This window comes from Lolium perenne, chromosome 2 (genome assembly GCF_019359855.2).
Source record: "Lolium perenne isolate Kyuss_39 chromosome 2, Kyuss_2.0, whole genome shotgun sequence".
Lineage (NCBI taxonomy): Eukaryota > Viridiplantae > Streptophyta > Magnoliopsida > Poales > Poaceae > Lolium > Lolium perenne.
In genome coordinates, this window is record NC_067245.2 from 231,171,582 (window position 1) to 231,188,819 (window position 17,238).

The 17,238-nt window shown below is 45.0% G+C and overlaps 1 protein-coding gene across 1 annotated transcript; it reads right to left on the reverse strand.

Moving 5' to 3' along the window:
- Positions 1-12,343: 12,343 nt before the first annotated feature.
- Positions 12,344-16,499, reverse strand: LOC127335189 (uncharacterized). The gene is made up of 2 exons (XM_051361787.2): positions 14,908-16,499; positions 12,344-12,644 (listed from the first exon to the last, which is right to left on the reverse strand). Exon 1 carries the CDS (start codon positions 16,412-16,414, stop codon positions 14,933-14,935), a length of 1,482 nt encoding a protein of 493 aa, XP_051217747.1. The 5' UTR covers positions 16,415-16,499; the 3' UTR covers positions 12,344-12,644; positions 14,908-14,932.
- Between the last annotated feature and the right edge of the window lie 739 nt (positions 16,500-17,238).

The following is a 17,238-nucleotide window of genomic DNA, read 5'->3' on the forward strand; positions in this document are numbered from 1 at the left end:
GTGGGTATAATGGCATCTACCAAAGGTAGACAAAATTGCAATGACGTTTTTTCTAAGTTAAATTTTGTAGTAGCGTTTCTCAGATACGTGAAAATTGCAGTGATGTCTATCCACTTAACCCTAGTTTCAAATAGGGCTTTAGTTTGTGGAAAAGTTTGCAAGGAACTTCACGGGGAGGCCGGCGCCGACAAAGACACGTACATACACGTTGTTCCAAGTAGTAGATGCATTTCATCCTGAAATTACAGTAGCGTAGGTTGCTCCGTGAGCCGTCCGGCCATGGGAAGCGTAGCAAGTTGTCCGAGCAACACATGTTCGATCAGGTAGTACTTTACTTGGTTCGAAGTATGTGGCCGGTTTGGATGCGTGCCATACTGCCACTGCCATCTCTTCCTAGGGTGGAGAACTGGGCAGGTAATAAAGCCGGGCCGTGCCATGCGTCGCCACCGACACCGCCACTATTAGACCTTGTTTACTTCTCTCGTATTTTTTCACCAATGAGTATTAAAATGAGAGAGGATTTAGTGTTCACCCAATCGCCTAATTTTTCTTCAAATACCCTTCCCCAAAAATATTAGTAGTATGATGAAGAGTTTCTAATATAGGAAAAAAATATGGGCATGGGGAGGTGATATCTAGGAATTATTTCATTCACCTGAGAAATAAACAGACAAGTGAGGATTTTTCAGGATATAAAATAATCCCCTTCGATCTCCACAAGTACACTAGAAGTAAACAAGGCTTTAGTTGGAAACACCACCCCGACGCAGGGAAGAGAACTTTAGGATATGGCTAGTTCTTAGTTAGATGACCCATGAAATTATAGTTGCAACCTATGCTGCAACTTATAACAGCACGAACCCCAAAGCAAATCTAATGGTTCGAAGTATTTTTTTCTAGTTGCAACTAAAAAAATGTCACTTGCAACCCCACTTAAAACTGAAAAAATAAATTACAATCTAACTTACAACTCGTATGCTCGAATCACGATTTAACCGAATGGTGTAGGACATCACTGAGCACTAACACTGTGCGCCACCTACATAGCAAGAGAGGGAGTAAGTCTTGGAAATGGAAAGTATGACAATTAAAATGAGACACCACGTCCTAGCAATTTTTTTTTTGGGAATCCCTGCCCATCAGACACTTCAATTTGGTTAAGCACCGTAGGAGTATTTAGAAGGAAAATGATGCAACATAATGGATGTTCGAAGACCATGTCAATAGAAAAAAAAACTAGGACATGGTTTTTCTGCTCCCGAGCTCATTTGCTCCAGTTCTAATAAAATATCAAATGAAATGTGAAAAATCTGAAATTTTGTACAATGAACATGAACATGTGTTCTAATAGCATGCTAAAATCTCCTAGAGAAGATATATTTACTAGTCTGTACAAAAAAAAGACAAATATGATTGTTCCAAATAACAAATCCAAATGCTCTAAACAACACCAATTTTTGTTATTTTTGCATATGTCATTTCTCACCATAATGTTGCTTCCAGTTAGAAGATGTTAGTTATAAATAAAATCATATTTTTTGTATTTTGTTTACTATTTTTTATTAGACCAGGAGCATGTGAGCATGGGTTCTGAAATGCATTTTCGAAAAAACTAGTAGTATATATGCATTGTTACATATGTGTATCGCAGGGAATTTGAAATTTCCACGCTACGTCATGTCATTTCTTTTCTGTAGCAAATATGATATTCAAAGGACGGTGTACCTAATCTTCCATTACATAAACCTACTCGCCGCCTGGCTTGTTCTTAATCTAACTCAGGAGGAGTATTCAGATTGCAGACGCATGTCTACGTGGTCAAATTGCAGAAGTAAGAAAAACACGTAAGGATTAATCCTTTTGTAAGTCGTCCATGACATCATGCTCATTCTTCACTCCTATCTTTGATTACATTTACCTTGTATATAATTTGACTTGTGACACTTATTTTAGAACGGAGGAAGTAGGCTTCTACCACAACCGCAAGCGCGATGCCGCCGTGTACATGGGTGTGCTCGTAGAGTCTCTTTACATATGTTTGTTGTTTGTCCACAAAATTCAGTGTGCCGCGCTACCCTCTGGGTTTTCTCCGTACACCACCCGTACGTAGGGCGTTAGGGCGTATCCTTGCAAACAACTGTTGAGACGCAGCCATCACCAACCTGCGTATGTACACCTCTACAAACTTTGGAGCTCCAACAAACTTCTCTTATGTGAGGCAAGCAAGCAAAGCTACGAAAAAAGGAAGACCTCGATGCACGTCGTCGTAGTAGTGGAGATCGAGTTCAGCGGGGTGCATGCCTGCAGATCTGCATGGAGTGGTACCATGCAGCTATAGCCTATGGAGCTAGTGGCGCCTGGTAATGTGGTGGTACCGTGCTTTTTGCCGGCCGGCCGTGAAAGGCAGGGCATTTTCTTCTCTGCGTCGCGCACAATCACATACGGTGACTCTGCTCATGAGCCTGGCGTGATGGATCGGTTTCGGTTGGCAACACTTTTGCTCGCCGCCGCAGGGTTTGGGGCTACCTGGGCTGGGCGTTACAGTATATCACCCATTCATCAATGTCGTCTCACGAAGACACTTGGAATGGAATTTTGGGGAGGTTGATTACGCCGAGACCGATCTGAGAGCCGATCGATGATGTGACCTACACCCGTGAGAGTTTACCGCCGGAACAGCAAACAGAGTGAGTGCCGTCCCGGGAACTAGGTACGTTTGTTGGGAGCCAAGGCCAAGGGTATCTTCCGCGGCTTCACCAAAAAAAACCTAAACGATCCATTTTGATCCGTCCAAATACCAGGACACGAAAAATACGGTTCAGCGGAACGATGCAAACAGACACGAGGCCGTAGTTCAAAGCATTCTCAACTCAAAGTTAGGCTAAATTATGGCCATGTAGATAGAAGGCGGGCCAGCCGCATGTCCTCGTACGTTAGCTTCCAGCTCCCATACCACCGACCCACCGCTTCGTCTACTTCCATTTGATGGTCCCTTTTAATGCCGACCGGCCACCCATCCCCATCCCCATCCCCATCCCTGACCCTACTATAGTTTTTGGTTCCATCCACCACTCTAGTCCCCATGCAAACCCTAGCCCCCATCACGGACACTGACAGAGGGTTGGCCTTGGAAGAAGGGCCGCCATGCATGACCACGAGGCTGATTCGTCTTCCGGCCACCGCCACCAACCCTCGCCACCGCCGACGCCATGCGCGCGGGGACCACGCCAATGTGAGCATAAAGGTGGTCCCACGCGCACTAGGAGGCCAAGGAGTTGCTGCCATGGCCCAACGTGCACGTACCTCCCGAGCCGTTGGCACCTCAATCGCGCGAGAATCCCAACGCCGCATGCTCCAACCTTGGGACCAGCGCGCCATCGGGAGATCTACAAGGCGAACCCTACTACTATATAATATTATGCTATGCTTATTTTATCTAGTTTTATTTATTGTTTTTAGTTGTGCCATATGTTTTTAGTGCAATGTGAATTATTAGTATTTTAATAAAATGCCAAAATGTGGTTTCCGTTGGGTGCGCCTCCACCGCAAATAGACCAAACACCAACAAGAGCATCTGGCAGGCCGTGAGATGTCCGAACCCGACAAACTTTAGACACTTTTTTATGTCCGGAAATGGAGATGTCCTGATGCCGCGGGAATGCTCCTCGCTACTATTTGTAGCATGCGATATCCATATCATGGTGCCTGTTTTTGATTCACATCTCGAGCGGTATGATACTACTACCTCCGTTTCAAGGAATAAGGCGTCCTCGTTTTACGAGCTTTTTGTTTGACCAAGAATTACTTCAAATAGATAAAAATTGTTTGTATGAAATTAATACCATTAAAAAGTGTTTTTCAATATGAATCCAACGATACTATATACATATAATATAATCAAGATTTTGTTGCTCAATTTTTATGGTCAAAGTTAGTCTTAAAATACGTGTGTTCCTTATTCCTTGAAACGGAGGTAGGATGTATGAGGCAACAAGATATATATACTATGCTATCCTTGTATCCAAGATGTCGTCATTGCTACCTTTTAAAATGCTTTTTTTATTCCTATTGGCGACAGGTGGACACGAAGCTATGTACACGAAGCACATTCCTCAAAAGAACCCATGCCTTGCAAAGATGTAAATTTTACTTTGGCAAGCCGCTTGGCTCTCAACCTATCTGTTCTAACGGGACACATTTATCGAAAAAAAACATGTACACATTTGTTACCGCACAACTGTAGTGGGCAAAAGTCTTCGGTGACATGAAGCCCAGGCTTTTGGGAGATCATTTAAAAAAAGTTTTGAATGCTCATCAACAGATATACATACATATGTTTGTTTGTGACTCTAATTTTTTGTTGAATAATACGTTGTATTTTGGGCCACACAAAATATAGCTCTAAATAGACAAAACAAAATTGACTCTGGTCTTCATACTCTTTTTGTGTAGGTCAGGGTTGAGACGATAATTAATTCGATGAAACTTTAAACTTATCTAGGAGTACTATAAATCTATATGTTCCTGTAGTTTTTTTTTTGTTTTTTGTCGTGTAAACTGAAGTTGGAATTTCAAAAACAGAATGTGCTCCCTGTACCCGAGATTCATTTGAAGTTTTTCAATGTGCAGCTATTTTCTGAAGCAATATATTATATAATATTAAAAAATGTAAAAAAGGCCCTAACTGGCAACATGCTTACTTGGTTTGGTACACTGCTAAAAAGGTAGCACTAGGTGAGCAAAAAAACTATATATGTGTTTTATTAATTATTCAATGCAAGCAAATTATTGTTCATGTCGAGTGGCATTTTAAGATTTTGGCATGGTATGCAAGATGGCAATATGTCGTGAAAATCTAATGTATTAATCATTCCTACGAAAAAAACACAGTATAGACGTGACCAAATCTGAAGTTGTTGTCTTAACCTGAGCTGACATATATGGTGACTCGATCGACAGGGGTTGTGAATTTATCCCCATCAAAGCAAGGCTAAAGGAAATAAAGCCAAAACGCAGTCACTATTACATTTGATCCAGGCAATAATCTTCAGGTAGCGAGATAATGTTGTTTATTGTCTTATGGTGGAAAAGTCGAAAAGCTCATTAGCTTCTTAGCCAGTTCCAGAAGATGTTGTCGATCGCATAGTTTTAAAACCCTTTCTGGAGGGAGAAGGTACAATATCAAATCTGCAGGTGCAACCACCCTTCTTGTTATTCTTTCACATTTTTTGAACCAGGCATATAAAAGTCCTCATAAAAGAAGCCATGTACAATCAACAGCATCGGAAGCAATACTGTTAGTCAGACCAACCCTTAGATGCAAGAAAAGGTTAGGTGAAGATCTCATGACCATACAAAATTGCCGGTGGCCACCGGATTGTCAGAAAAACAAAGGCTTGGCCAATAAGGCAGAGAGATCCTGATTGATCAAGTGAGACCATGGGAGGATAGTAAGAGTGAGACTCACTCCAGGCTAGCTAGCTGATGCACACACACCTTGCAACTCTAAACCTTTTCAGTATCCTGCAGTCCGTGCGGACTGAAACATATAGTCTCGGACCGTCTGGGTAAGCCCCCGGTGAAGATGGCCTAGTATCCGAGGTGAGGAATGATCTTCGGTGTCCATTTTCTGTCTTGGTGCCCGTGTCTGATTTCCATCTCCATCAGTATATGATACTATGACACGAGGAGATATATCCATTATCATTATATCTACGGCCATTACGGGTGCACACTAGTCTTGGCGTCGTCATTGCCGCCTCTGCACTCCAAGACCGTGGCTTTGCGCCCTGGAGATTATCCTTCTTCAGAGTCGTCAGCGAATCTTATTGGACGTGTACCGCTCCGATCCATGCCTGTCTGTCCGGGGAACACGAGCGCCACGCCCACGAGTGACATTCGGTTCCAAACCTTCCAGTTCGTTATGCCTTTGCGTGACCTTACCGGTTCCGGGGAATGCCTGACGCTGCGACGCAAAATGGCAGAGAAAGAGCACACACAGATAATTAACGTGACCTGGTGATTCCTGTTCTTATTTGTTGACAAAGGGATCGACTTCTTTCAGTTCCACCCACGTCCTTGTGGACTTGTGGTACGGGTTGTCCGTTTGAAGAGTCGGAGGGGAGAGAGATCTTCCGCACAGCAACAACTTCTTCTGCCGTCCAAGATTTTGTCTTTCAGAGAGGAAAATAAGTAGTATTATGTCCGCCTTTCAAAAGTCAAACAAAGAAGATCATGACACACGGAGGTGGCGTTTTGGCTCATAGGAGCAAATGCTCCTATTATACAAAATAATTAAAAAACAATTTTAAAAATGTCAAAAAATTCTGACATAAATTTTTTGTTGTACATCGTGACATTCTATGTTAGTGCACAAGTTTTTATGGAGAAAAAACATTTTATGTGGCGTGTACAAAAAAGATAAAAAAATGTCCTGTACGTAGTCGTGTTATAGCATCAAAATTTGTCTTTTTTACTGGAGCCACAAATTTTTATAGTTTTTTTTGAAAACTTGTGTACGAACATAAAATATGTAGATGTACATGAAAAATTTTAGATTAGAAATTTTTGACACTTCGAAATGTAGATTCACATAATGGGAGCAAATGCTCCTATGAGCCAAAGTGAATATCCCATGACACATTCTCTTCTTTCTGCTGGATTGTGACACAATCTTTTGATTGAAGTGTGCGTCGTTTTTGTGTCCAAAAGTCATAGATGTTCCTTGCATCTGCGTGCATAACCGGACTTTAACTTATCATAGATGGCGCGCGGTGTGTGAAGAATCCTATAACAGCCTTCATACGTTTGTCTTCATACTTGTCTTTCTTTTTTGTGTAGGTCACATCTACGAAGAAAATTTGATGAAACACTGAATGTACCTACTAGAAATCTATATGTACTTATAGTTTCTTCAGAACTTCAAAAACAAAAGGGCTCCCTGGATACCCCGGGCATAAGTTTTTGCAATATGATTAAAACATGTAAAAATCTGTATATGAGGTCTATTAATTACATAATACGTGATAAAAGTGAACATAAGCAAAATATTATTGCTCATGTCGAGTGGCAGTTTTAGATATTGGCATGGTATGCATGGTGGCACAAAAAAATAACACTAATCATTCCAATAAAACACACAGTATATCAGTGAAAAAATTTGTGGAAGGAAGCTGTTCTCCTAAACTGAGCTGACATATGTGGTGACTCGATCGACAGGGGTTGTGAATCTATCCCCATCAAAGCAAGGGTGAAGGAAACAGAGCCAAAATGCAGTCATTGTTAGACTTGATCCAGGCAATCCTTCAGATAGCGTGATAATGTTGTTTATTGCCTTCTTGTTGGAAAAGCACATTAGCTTTCTTAACCAGTTCCAGAAGATGTTAGTATAACCCTTAAGAACCCTTTCTGGAGAGAGGGCATATTATCAAATCTGCAGGTGCAACAACCCTTATTACTATTTTCACTTTTTTTAACCAAAGACATAGAAGAAGCCTCGCACAATCAGCAGCACTGGAAGCAATACCGTTAGCCAGACCAAACCCTTCTTTAGATACAAGAAAAGGTTACATGAAGATCTTATGACAATACAAAATTGCCAATAGCATATATCAAGTGAGGCCATGGGTGTATGTAGGAGTGAGACTCACTCCAGTCCAGCTTATGCACGCACCTTGCAAACCTTTTCAGGCTTATTTTGTTTCGATGTCTACACGTCCACCCTTCACTTCCAAAAGGGACAAAACAGGGAGATCACACCCGCTGGCACTATGATACCATGTGAGGTGAGCCGTTTGACCAACTTAGCATAGCACAACTTCAGACCAAAGGCCGAATAAACAAGAGAGCGAACGACCGCAAGATCCTTCCATTCCATGTTACCCTGGGTTCGGTTTCGTGGTCTGCTGCTCAGAAAGTCTAAATGCGTGTGTGTGTGCATGCGAAGAGAGGCCGGCAGCCCAATCATTCGGCTGTCTGCCAAAGTCCGATACGTGAGAGTTCTCCAGGATCTCGCACTGACAACGTTGTATAAGAAAAGCAGTTTTAGATCGTACCCCTGCTTCGACTCTGAGATGAACTGATGAAGGTCTTATCACGTGAGCACCTTGGATCCCTTTGTTTTTAAGGAGTGTAGGCAGTGTAACGTGGAGCTCACATGAGGTGTTGTGCCGCCCAAGTTAAGTGTGAAGCAAACTACCGTGTTGTGTGCAGTCACGACCGCCGGGCTCCCCTGTTTTTCGTTCTTGCTCTGCCTAGCGTACTGCCGAACACTCCCCCGAAAGGAGGCACATGTGTTGGCCAATCTACGAGTGGAACCGACAATTGAAAAACCTTTTCGGTTTAGCTTAAATCTTCAGTCAATTTCAACCCGTTGAGCTGCATTGTATGCATGCTAGCTATTAGTTGCAACATAGGTTGCAACTGAAAAACAAATACTTCTCCTTCTTATCCATAATAAGTGTCAGTGATTTGGTACAATTTTATTATTAAACCTTGGAAACTTATAAGGATCGGAGGGCGTACATTAGAGAATGTGCAATAAGCTTAAATCAGCTGGTTATGGCCACTCGATGGAGATTAAACATTTTTTTTAGTATTTTGGTCAAATTTTCATTATGAGCAATGAAAAATAAAAATTAGGGAGGTGCGTCCACTGCCCACCCTGCAATATTTTGTGTGTCCGCCACTAAGAGAGATGGAAGACGAGAGAAGATAAGCGAGCTTTTAGCTAAGATGGAGTTATAGCACCGGCTCCTAAATACCTTGTGAGAGTACAAGGTGGACCATCTGTTGCTAAATTTTTATATCTTACTGGTGTATATGTTGGAAATAAGGTTGGCTACAAATGATATGGCAATATCTTATAACCAGCAGTTTACTCTAGTATTGTACTTCTCTTAGATCATCGAATTGCCATTGCAATCTATCCGTGCTAATCACGAGTTGCAACTTGCAAGTAAGACTTAATAATAATTAAGTTAATGACCTACCAAAGAATAAGTCACACCCTAGTCCCTAGTCTGTGGGTAGTTTGCAGGGAAGTTGATTACAAGGCCAGCGCCGACAAACACATGTACATACACGTTACTTTGCAGTAGCATATATAGGTTTCTTCGTGAGCCGGGCGGCCGGCCATGGGAAGCGTAGCAAGTGGTCGGAGCAACACACATGTGCAGGTCAGGTACACAGTTCCAAGTACCTGGCCGGTTTGGCTGCCTGCCATACGTACCGCCGCGGCCATCCACGGCAGAGAAGTGAGCAGGGAGCCAGGGAAGAGAGGCGTGCAGCTGCAGCCATGGCAGCCCGTGCATGTGGCCGGAATAAATCCGAGCCGTGCGTCGCCACCGCCGCCATTAATTGGGAAGCAACTGACCTGCACCCCGGTCCCCGAAGACGAAGAAGAGGGGTCCGCCGAGACCGGTTCGGCGAAAGATACGGCCGGCCTGATCGACTGCCTGCGCCTTCGGAGTTGGGATCTCCGATCGAAAGCTAGAAGCAATGTCATGTCCCATGCAGCCATGCTGCCTCCCGGCCGTGTCCGTTCACGCCATGGGCGGATACGGCGACGTGCCTGCCTGCCCCGATCAAGTACACTGCCACACGCCGGCGGCCGGCCGGTCGCATGGCCACTGGGTATATGCCCCGTCATTCCTTGACAAGCAGCGGCTGTTTATATATAGGAGCACGACGCTTCGAATTTGGAAATGGTTCTGGGCTGCTTGCCTGACCAAAAAATACTGGCCTCTTGTTGTCGGTGTGCGGCTCGTAGCGACCTGCGGATGGCAGAAGGGAACCCGTCTCAGCCCGTCAGCCTGATTGATAGTGGACGGAGAAGCCCACCAGGCCGACCGTCACGTTGCCCCCAGGCCACAACCCATCTGGAGAAGACAAAGATCCACTCCCTAGGAACTAATGTTTTAATCTTAAAAAAAGGAACTAATGTTTTTTTAATGAAGACAAAAGATTTGTCCCACCAATTAATTAAGCAGAGAATTACCCATTTGTTTGAAGGAAGCGTGAAACTCCTCAACACACCAACATATCCTTCCAACACACTACAACTGAAGACCCTTGACACACAGAGTCAACACCTCACAAGAAAACCCCGCTCGAAACACAACTCAGACCTAAGAACAAAGACGCCGAGGACAAGTGCACAACAACTCTAGAAGATGGCCACAACAACTCGAGAAGATGGGATATTCATCAAGCAGCCATGAACGCCTTCCTTGAGACACAACTCTTCTTGATTTTGTTCTTGAATGATTTCTCCTCTAGGATGACAGATCCTAACTTGCTTTTGCTCCTCATTTGCCTCTCCTTCGGAAGGCACCCAATAGTCTTGCCATATCTAGAGTCGTCAGCCTCCAAGCTGATGAGAGAGTCGCAAAGATTTTTGGCGAAGAGAGCTCCGGGAATATGTGCCGAAGCACTGGACGCAACAACCTCGGCACCCATGGAAACCTGCTTTCGAATGGACAGAGTTGAGTGAATGACAACATTGTCGAACCTTCTAGCTCAACAAAAGGGAGCGTTTGGCTAGGATCTTGTAGAGTTGTAGTGGTGGTGCGGGAGACAAAGGAACCGTCGAGGCATCAACGTTTTTTGTTTTACACTCAAAGTAGACTTACATTGGGTTGTCTATAGACTAAGAGGGAATAAACACATACTAAATGGGCCTGCCCCACTCGAAGTTCGTTTGAGCGGAGCTGTTGCTCGCTCCGGCGGTGCTCCCAACGACGACAGGGGAGAGAGACGTAGAGCTCTACCTGCCTGTTGCTGACAGGCCCAACATGGGGTTCGGCTAGAGGGAAGGGGCGACAACGGGGGCGCCTATAAACCGACCTGGTCGGCGTGTACGGGGCACCGCACACCCCAGCGTGACCAGGTCGGTTGGTTGGGCCACGGCCCATTAAGAGTAGGTACATTTTTTCTTCTTTCTTTTTTGTTGTTTCTTTTCTGTTAATATTTTTCTTTCCAGTATTTAACTTTTTTAAAGAAATCGGAGAACAAAATTTTAAAGTCTGTTCAGAATTGAAATTGTCAAAAATTTAAAAATGTTCAGATTTTGATTTAAATTTTTTTACGGAATTTGAATATTTTTGGATATGGACATAATTTAAATTTGAACATTTTTAAAAATTTGTAAAATTTATTTTTTCCAAAATTTAACATTTTTAGTTTTGAGCATTTTTCAAATTTAAACATTTTTCCAAATTTGAACGAATGAATGTTTTTATAATTTGAACATTGTTTGTATTTGAACATTTATTAAATTTAAACGGTTTTCAAATTTGAACGTTTTTCAAATTTGAACACTTTTCAATTTTGAACATTTTCTGAATAACTATTTTCAAATTTTAACAAAAATAAAAATAAACAGAAAAGAAAAGAAACAAAACAAAACATAAACAAAAAATAAAAAAGAAAAGGAAAGAAAAGAGAAAAGGAAACAGGAAACATAAATAACATGCGAATGGGGCCGACCAGGCGGGCCCATACCGCACGCGGAGAGTGTGTGGCGCGCGGTAGCGGCCGACCTGGTCCGTGTATAGAAATTGCCACGATAATGGGTACAACAAGAAGCCTACCAAGAACAGCCTCCGCTCTCGTCAAAAATCTTCCAACCCGCGTGAGGCAACCTTGCAGCTCATATCGGATCAGCTGAGCTAGGGCGGAGTACGGCGGCACATATGACATAGCTGCTTCTTTGGCAGGTGTAGGTGAAGGAGCAGCACATCGAAGAGCAGCCTCAGCTGCATTTTCTGGGGTCGCCGGTATGGCGACATCGCATCGAAGGGCCTGAAGACGAGGTCACGAAGGGGCAAGGGCTGCTGGCTGCAGCAACCCGTTGTTGAGGAGGCGGTGCCGACACAGCGTGCGGTCGGGCTGGTTGTTGAAGATGCAGGGGAGACTGGCGATGACGAGCGTGAACACAGTAGGATGACGGGGAGCAGTACAAACTTTAGCTTGGCACGCGCGGCGCGGCCGCAGCTCACCTGCACTGAGCAGCGCCGTGCGCCTCCTAGTCCGGCGGAACTGCCAAACCGCACGGGTGCTATCCTCGGAGACACGGCAGCACCTGAGATCTCAGCAGCCCGTGCTCCAGTTAAGTCGTTAGCTAGCTGCTGCGTACCATTTGCTCTCCTTCCCCATGGCAAGTCCTCAAACAAGTTGCGGCCACAGGCGTAGCAAGGGTCAAGGGACGAACCGGCTGCATTGCCAGCGCATCACAGAGTATCCTGCAGACACCTAGTCCTATTTCAACAATGTACATCCAGTAATTCACACTCAAAACTTCTATAGGCACGAAGTCGAACCACCGCCTACCAGTGACCGGATATTCAGACCGCAACAGTTAATTAGTTTTACTTAAACTCTCTGAATTAAAAACAGCATCAAATTGTTCATGCCCACCATCGCAGGGTCCCTCACAGGTGCACCATCTTAGAACGGTTTCTCCAAGTTTAAGTCATGTTAAGCTAGTGCAAAATATTATGCTGTTTCCAGTTATGTCCACCTCTCTACTATTAGTAAGTTGGTTTTTTGTTCGTTGTGACAGAGCAAGCCTGATGTGGTGTCTGCATCTGCTCTTGGTGGAGCAGAAGTGGCCGAACAGGGACTGCAGAAGGCTCGTAATCTACCTGCAGATACGGAGAAGCAAAATAAGCATGATTGAACAAGAGAAGCACGAGATTATTTCATGTTTTGTAAACACACGCTCGCACGTAACTGGTATTCTGTTCCAATGGAGAACTTGAAGACAAAATCATGGAGCATTTTCCTCAACGAAGCGGGACAAAGGGAAATTAATCTATGCTAACTTAGTATTTTTTGGAAGCTCAAAAAGACAAAAACACATCATGTTCTATTTTTCAGTTCAACTTTCTAGAATCTACACAAAAGAAATCAAAAACTTATACCTAGTAACTCGAACAAGAGCGGATAACAATCTGTGATTAGTATGGAGAGAACTAGCGCTGGTTAAACAAATTAATTGCAAAGTTCATACCAGTAATGACCATAAATAATTGCTAGTATCCAGAAATGCCAGTCCTAGCTGGCTTGCTTAAATCAGTAAGATATAGTGCTTCTGTGCTATTCTAATGGAATGGAAACACACTGGTGCTGATTTTGAAGATGTAAAAAGCATATAATTTGGAAATTAGTTATGGAAACAAGAACTTTCCAGGATACTGGCTAAAAATGTTGAAATGAAACAGTTCCAATGCATAGTTACAAGGAGACGGTTCTGCCACCAAATGCAAGTGCCTGGTTGGGTTGAGCAGTGCCATTGATGAGGCATACAAGCTTCTTTCTAAAATCTATAGGCCTCATGTGATGGAAACTAACTGAATCTTAGATAAGTACACCCCTGTGCACTAAAAGTGCATCTTAGATAAGATGAAACATTTTGACTTTACAGAGAATTTTCTATTCGGAAGTGCAAAAGGGGTAAGGCAGGGAGACCCTATGGCACCTTTCCTGTTCAACATGGTGGGCAAATCCTTGACTAAAATGGTCCTATAGGCCCAGCAAAATGGTCTTTTCACTGGTTTGGCTCCTGATTTGATTGATAATGGTGTCACTATTTTGCAATATGCTGATGACACCGTGCTATGTTCGACTCATAATCCCGAGAATGTTGTGAACCTCAAAATGTTGTTGTACATTTTTTATCTCATGTCACGGTTCAAGGTTAACTTCATGAAAAGTGAGATTTTCAATATTAATGCTGATAATGATGTGACCAAGTTCTATTCGGGGTTATTCGATTGTCAGGTTGGGTAGCTGCCTATGAGATATCTAGGCATGCCGGTTACTTTTTCTAATCTTAATAATGTGGACTAGATTTTTTGGATGCCAGGATGCTCAAGAAACTGGATTCATGGATTGGTGATTCTGCCACCTCGGGAGGCCAGCTGGTTCTGCATGATTCCAGTTTGTTTGGAATCCCCTACTTTTATATTTCCTACCATAGAACCTGGGTTTTATTCTGTTCCTTTCTTTTCCTTATTCCTGTATTTGCCGGTTGTGAAATCTAAACTTTGTATGGTATGCAAATTAATGGAAAAGGGAGCAGTCCCAGTTGGAAAAAAAAAAAGGAAAAACAATCTTGTGACACAACTTAACGGAGGATACTAGTCACAACTTAACAATCTTGTGTCTGATCTAACTTTATACTACTCTACGACATCGCAAAGAAATATTATACTGATTGAATGTAGTAAAGAAATATACATTTCTTTGATGCACCATGATGTATTGGGTCTCTGAATTTTGTGTTTGGTGTACTTTTCATACATCAGTACTGTAAAACTTGGTGCATAAGGATATCATCTGTTGGTTAAGGCAGAGTGTCTATGTACATTTACACGATGGCTAATGGAAAGAGCTCCTTGTCATGGTTAGTTGATATAGAAGTGCATATACACATTACAAGCCAGAACACAATGGATGATTGTGCAGAGGAAAACACAATCTTCGTGAATTGTGCGACAACTTCAAAGGGGACAGTAGTCTTTTCAATAACTTATCTAATTTTCATATACCATTACAAAACATGGCGCATAATGTATTATCCGGTCAGTGACAGCAGAGTGTTGATGTACATTTACACAATAATATGACTAATTGGAAGAGCTCACAGTCTTAGTTACTTGATATAGCGAGGGACAACTGTGCAAGCCTAACTACAAGTGTCTAATCAGTAATTACAAGCCAGAGCACAACGGTATTGTTTTTTGGGTGGGATTCACAATGGAATAGGTAGGTTGCTAAGAATATGTAAACGCAAAAATCAATCTTTGTGAAACAAAGACACATGAAAAACTAGTTACACTAGTCATATATTATACTCCAAAATATAATGGCTAGAAATGAATTTTGACATGGAATTCTGATTACCATTCAGCCTGCAGAAGATGCTTCATTAGCGACGCCGTATCAGATACTCGTCATCATCACTGTCCCTTGATTGCCGCCTCGGATCATCGTCATCATCGCTGTTCCTTGATTGACTCAACCTGGCCCGTCCTCGCTTCTGCCAGTCCTCGCGCTCACTGTACTCCTGGTACCTCCTTTTCTGACCACCCCGCCGATCCCTGTCGTCGTAGTTCCTCTCGCGCTGCTCCCAGCGCCGGTCCCTGTCCCCGGGCCGTTCACCCCCACCGCGGCCACACTGCCTCCTGTTTGGATTGCCCCGGAAATTGCCAGCGTCCCTGTCCTCATTCCTACCACCTGGTCTCTCCCGGCCGGTGCTACGCATTTTTCCGTAGTCCCCATTCCGGTACTGCTGCCCTGGCTGCTGCCATGGCATCTCACAGCCTCCAAAATTCCATGGCTGCGGTCCGCCCCAAAAGCCCCCAGGCATCCCCTGGTTATGCCACATTTCTGCGCCATTGCCACACATTGCCATCCTGCTGGCTGCCAAGTATGCCGGGTTCACATGGGACGCTGCCATCGGGCCGCACTGCCCCACCGGCGGGAACCCACCGCCGTCTCCGATCATCGCGCCGAACGCGCGCGGCCGGGGAGCCATGGGCCCCAGAGACGACCCATCGCCTAAAAACGCCGCATTGCCCCGGTTGTTCGCGCGGGCGAGGGCGGGGTTGGGCGGCGGGGCGTCGGAGTCGGCGTCGGCGCGCTGGAGCGCGGGCGGGCGGGAGAGCGAGGCGACGCAGTGGTGGCCGTCGAAGGCGCGTCCGTGGAGCGCGGCGGCGGCGGAGGCGGCGGCGGCCGGGTGGAGGAAGTCGGCGCGGCAGTGGCCGCGCGACTTGCCCGAGGGCTTGTCGGCGAAGAAGTGGAGGCCGCGGAGCTCGCCGTGCGGCGCGAGCGCGGCCTCCAGCTCCGCGTCCGTCGTCCACCAGGGCAGGTCGCCGATGTACAGCGCGGTGGCGGTGGGCGGCGACGGCGACGGCGCGGGGCGGGCCGGCGCGCGCTGGAGCCGCAAGGTGGGTGCTTTCGGCGCGGGGAGCGGCGGCTGGTGTCGCGGGCTGGGTGGTGGGTTTGGAGCGGCACGCGGCGGCGGCGGCTGGTGCTGCTGGGTGGGTGATTTTGGGGCGGGGAGCGGTGGCTGGTGCTGGTGGATGGGGTTTGGCTCGGGCTCTGGTTGGCGGCGGCGGTGCGGGTCGGGGGACGGGGTGCGGCGCGGTGGTGGAGAGGGAGACGGAGACGGAGAGGAAGACGGGGTTGGGGATGGGAGGGAGAGGCCGGGAGAGGGGGTTTTGGGAGGGGAGGACGGGGAAGGGGAGAGTGGCGGGAGGGGGAGGAAGCCGAGGTCGAAGTCGCCGTAGAGGTCGTCGAGGTCATCGTCGGTGGTCGGGGTGGGGAAGCGGGTGTACTGTACGCCGGCGATTGACTCCGCCGCCAGTGCGGTTACGGCGACGGCATTGAGGGCGCCGCCGGCGTCCATGGTTCCGGGGAGGGGATACGAGGGGGTTTAGTGTGAGTGGTTTCGTTGGGTGGGGGTAATTCTGCTGGTTAATCGAGGAATTCACGAACAAGACCACAGTCCACAGGCTAAAAAGACCTCCAGAATGATCACACACAAGTACGCAAGACACCAACCGCATGTCCGAACTATGGTACACGAGGTTCAATGTCCATGATCATTCTCATCATACCCAACCAAACCAAACGCATGTTACAGAATCAAAAGGTGTAAATATCTATGGAGGCATTGAAGAAAGAAATATTGTACGTACCTTTAGAGAGTACGACGCATTCCTTTATTATAATAAATTTAAAACATATTTAAATCCCACCTTTTGGTTGGAACTCACGCTGGAGGTCTTATTTACTTCTAGTGTATTTATGCAAATTAGAGGGAATTATTTCATATCTTGAAAAATCCCCACTCATCTGTTTAATTCTCCGGTTTTGAACGAAATAATCACGAGATATCCCCTCACGTCGCCATATTGTTTGCCTAAACTAAAACTCTCCGTCATACTAGTGTATTTTTGGAAGAATATTTGAGAGGATTGGTCAAAGTTTTAAAATGTTTGACTTTAGCTGAACCCAAAATGCAGGATAATTCGAGATAGACGGAGTAAAAAGTTACATAAAGTAAGTCAGGTTGTTAGAAATACTACCGCCATATCACAATGTAGGTTGTCTTAGGATTTAGTGATTTACACAGCCTTCAGAAATTCAAAGGGACACTTGGACCATTAGTTTCTACTATCAGAGTATGTTATTTGAAACTAAACTAGTAATACACCTGACGACTTTAGG

What these genes read in the sequence shown, in the direction of transcription:
- LOC127335189 (XM_051361787.2), bottom strand. Translation starts at nt 16,414, where the DNA reads ATGGACGCCGGCGGCGCCCTCAATGCCGTCGCCGTAACCGCACTGGCG.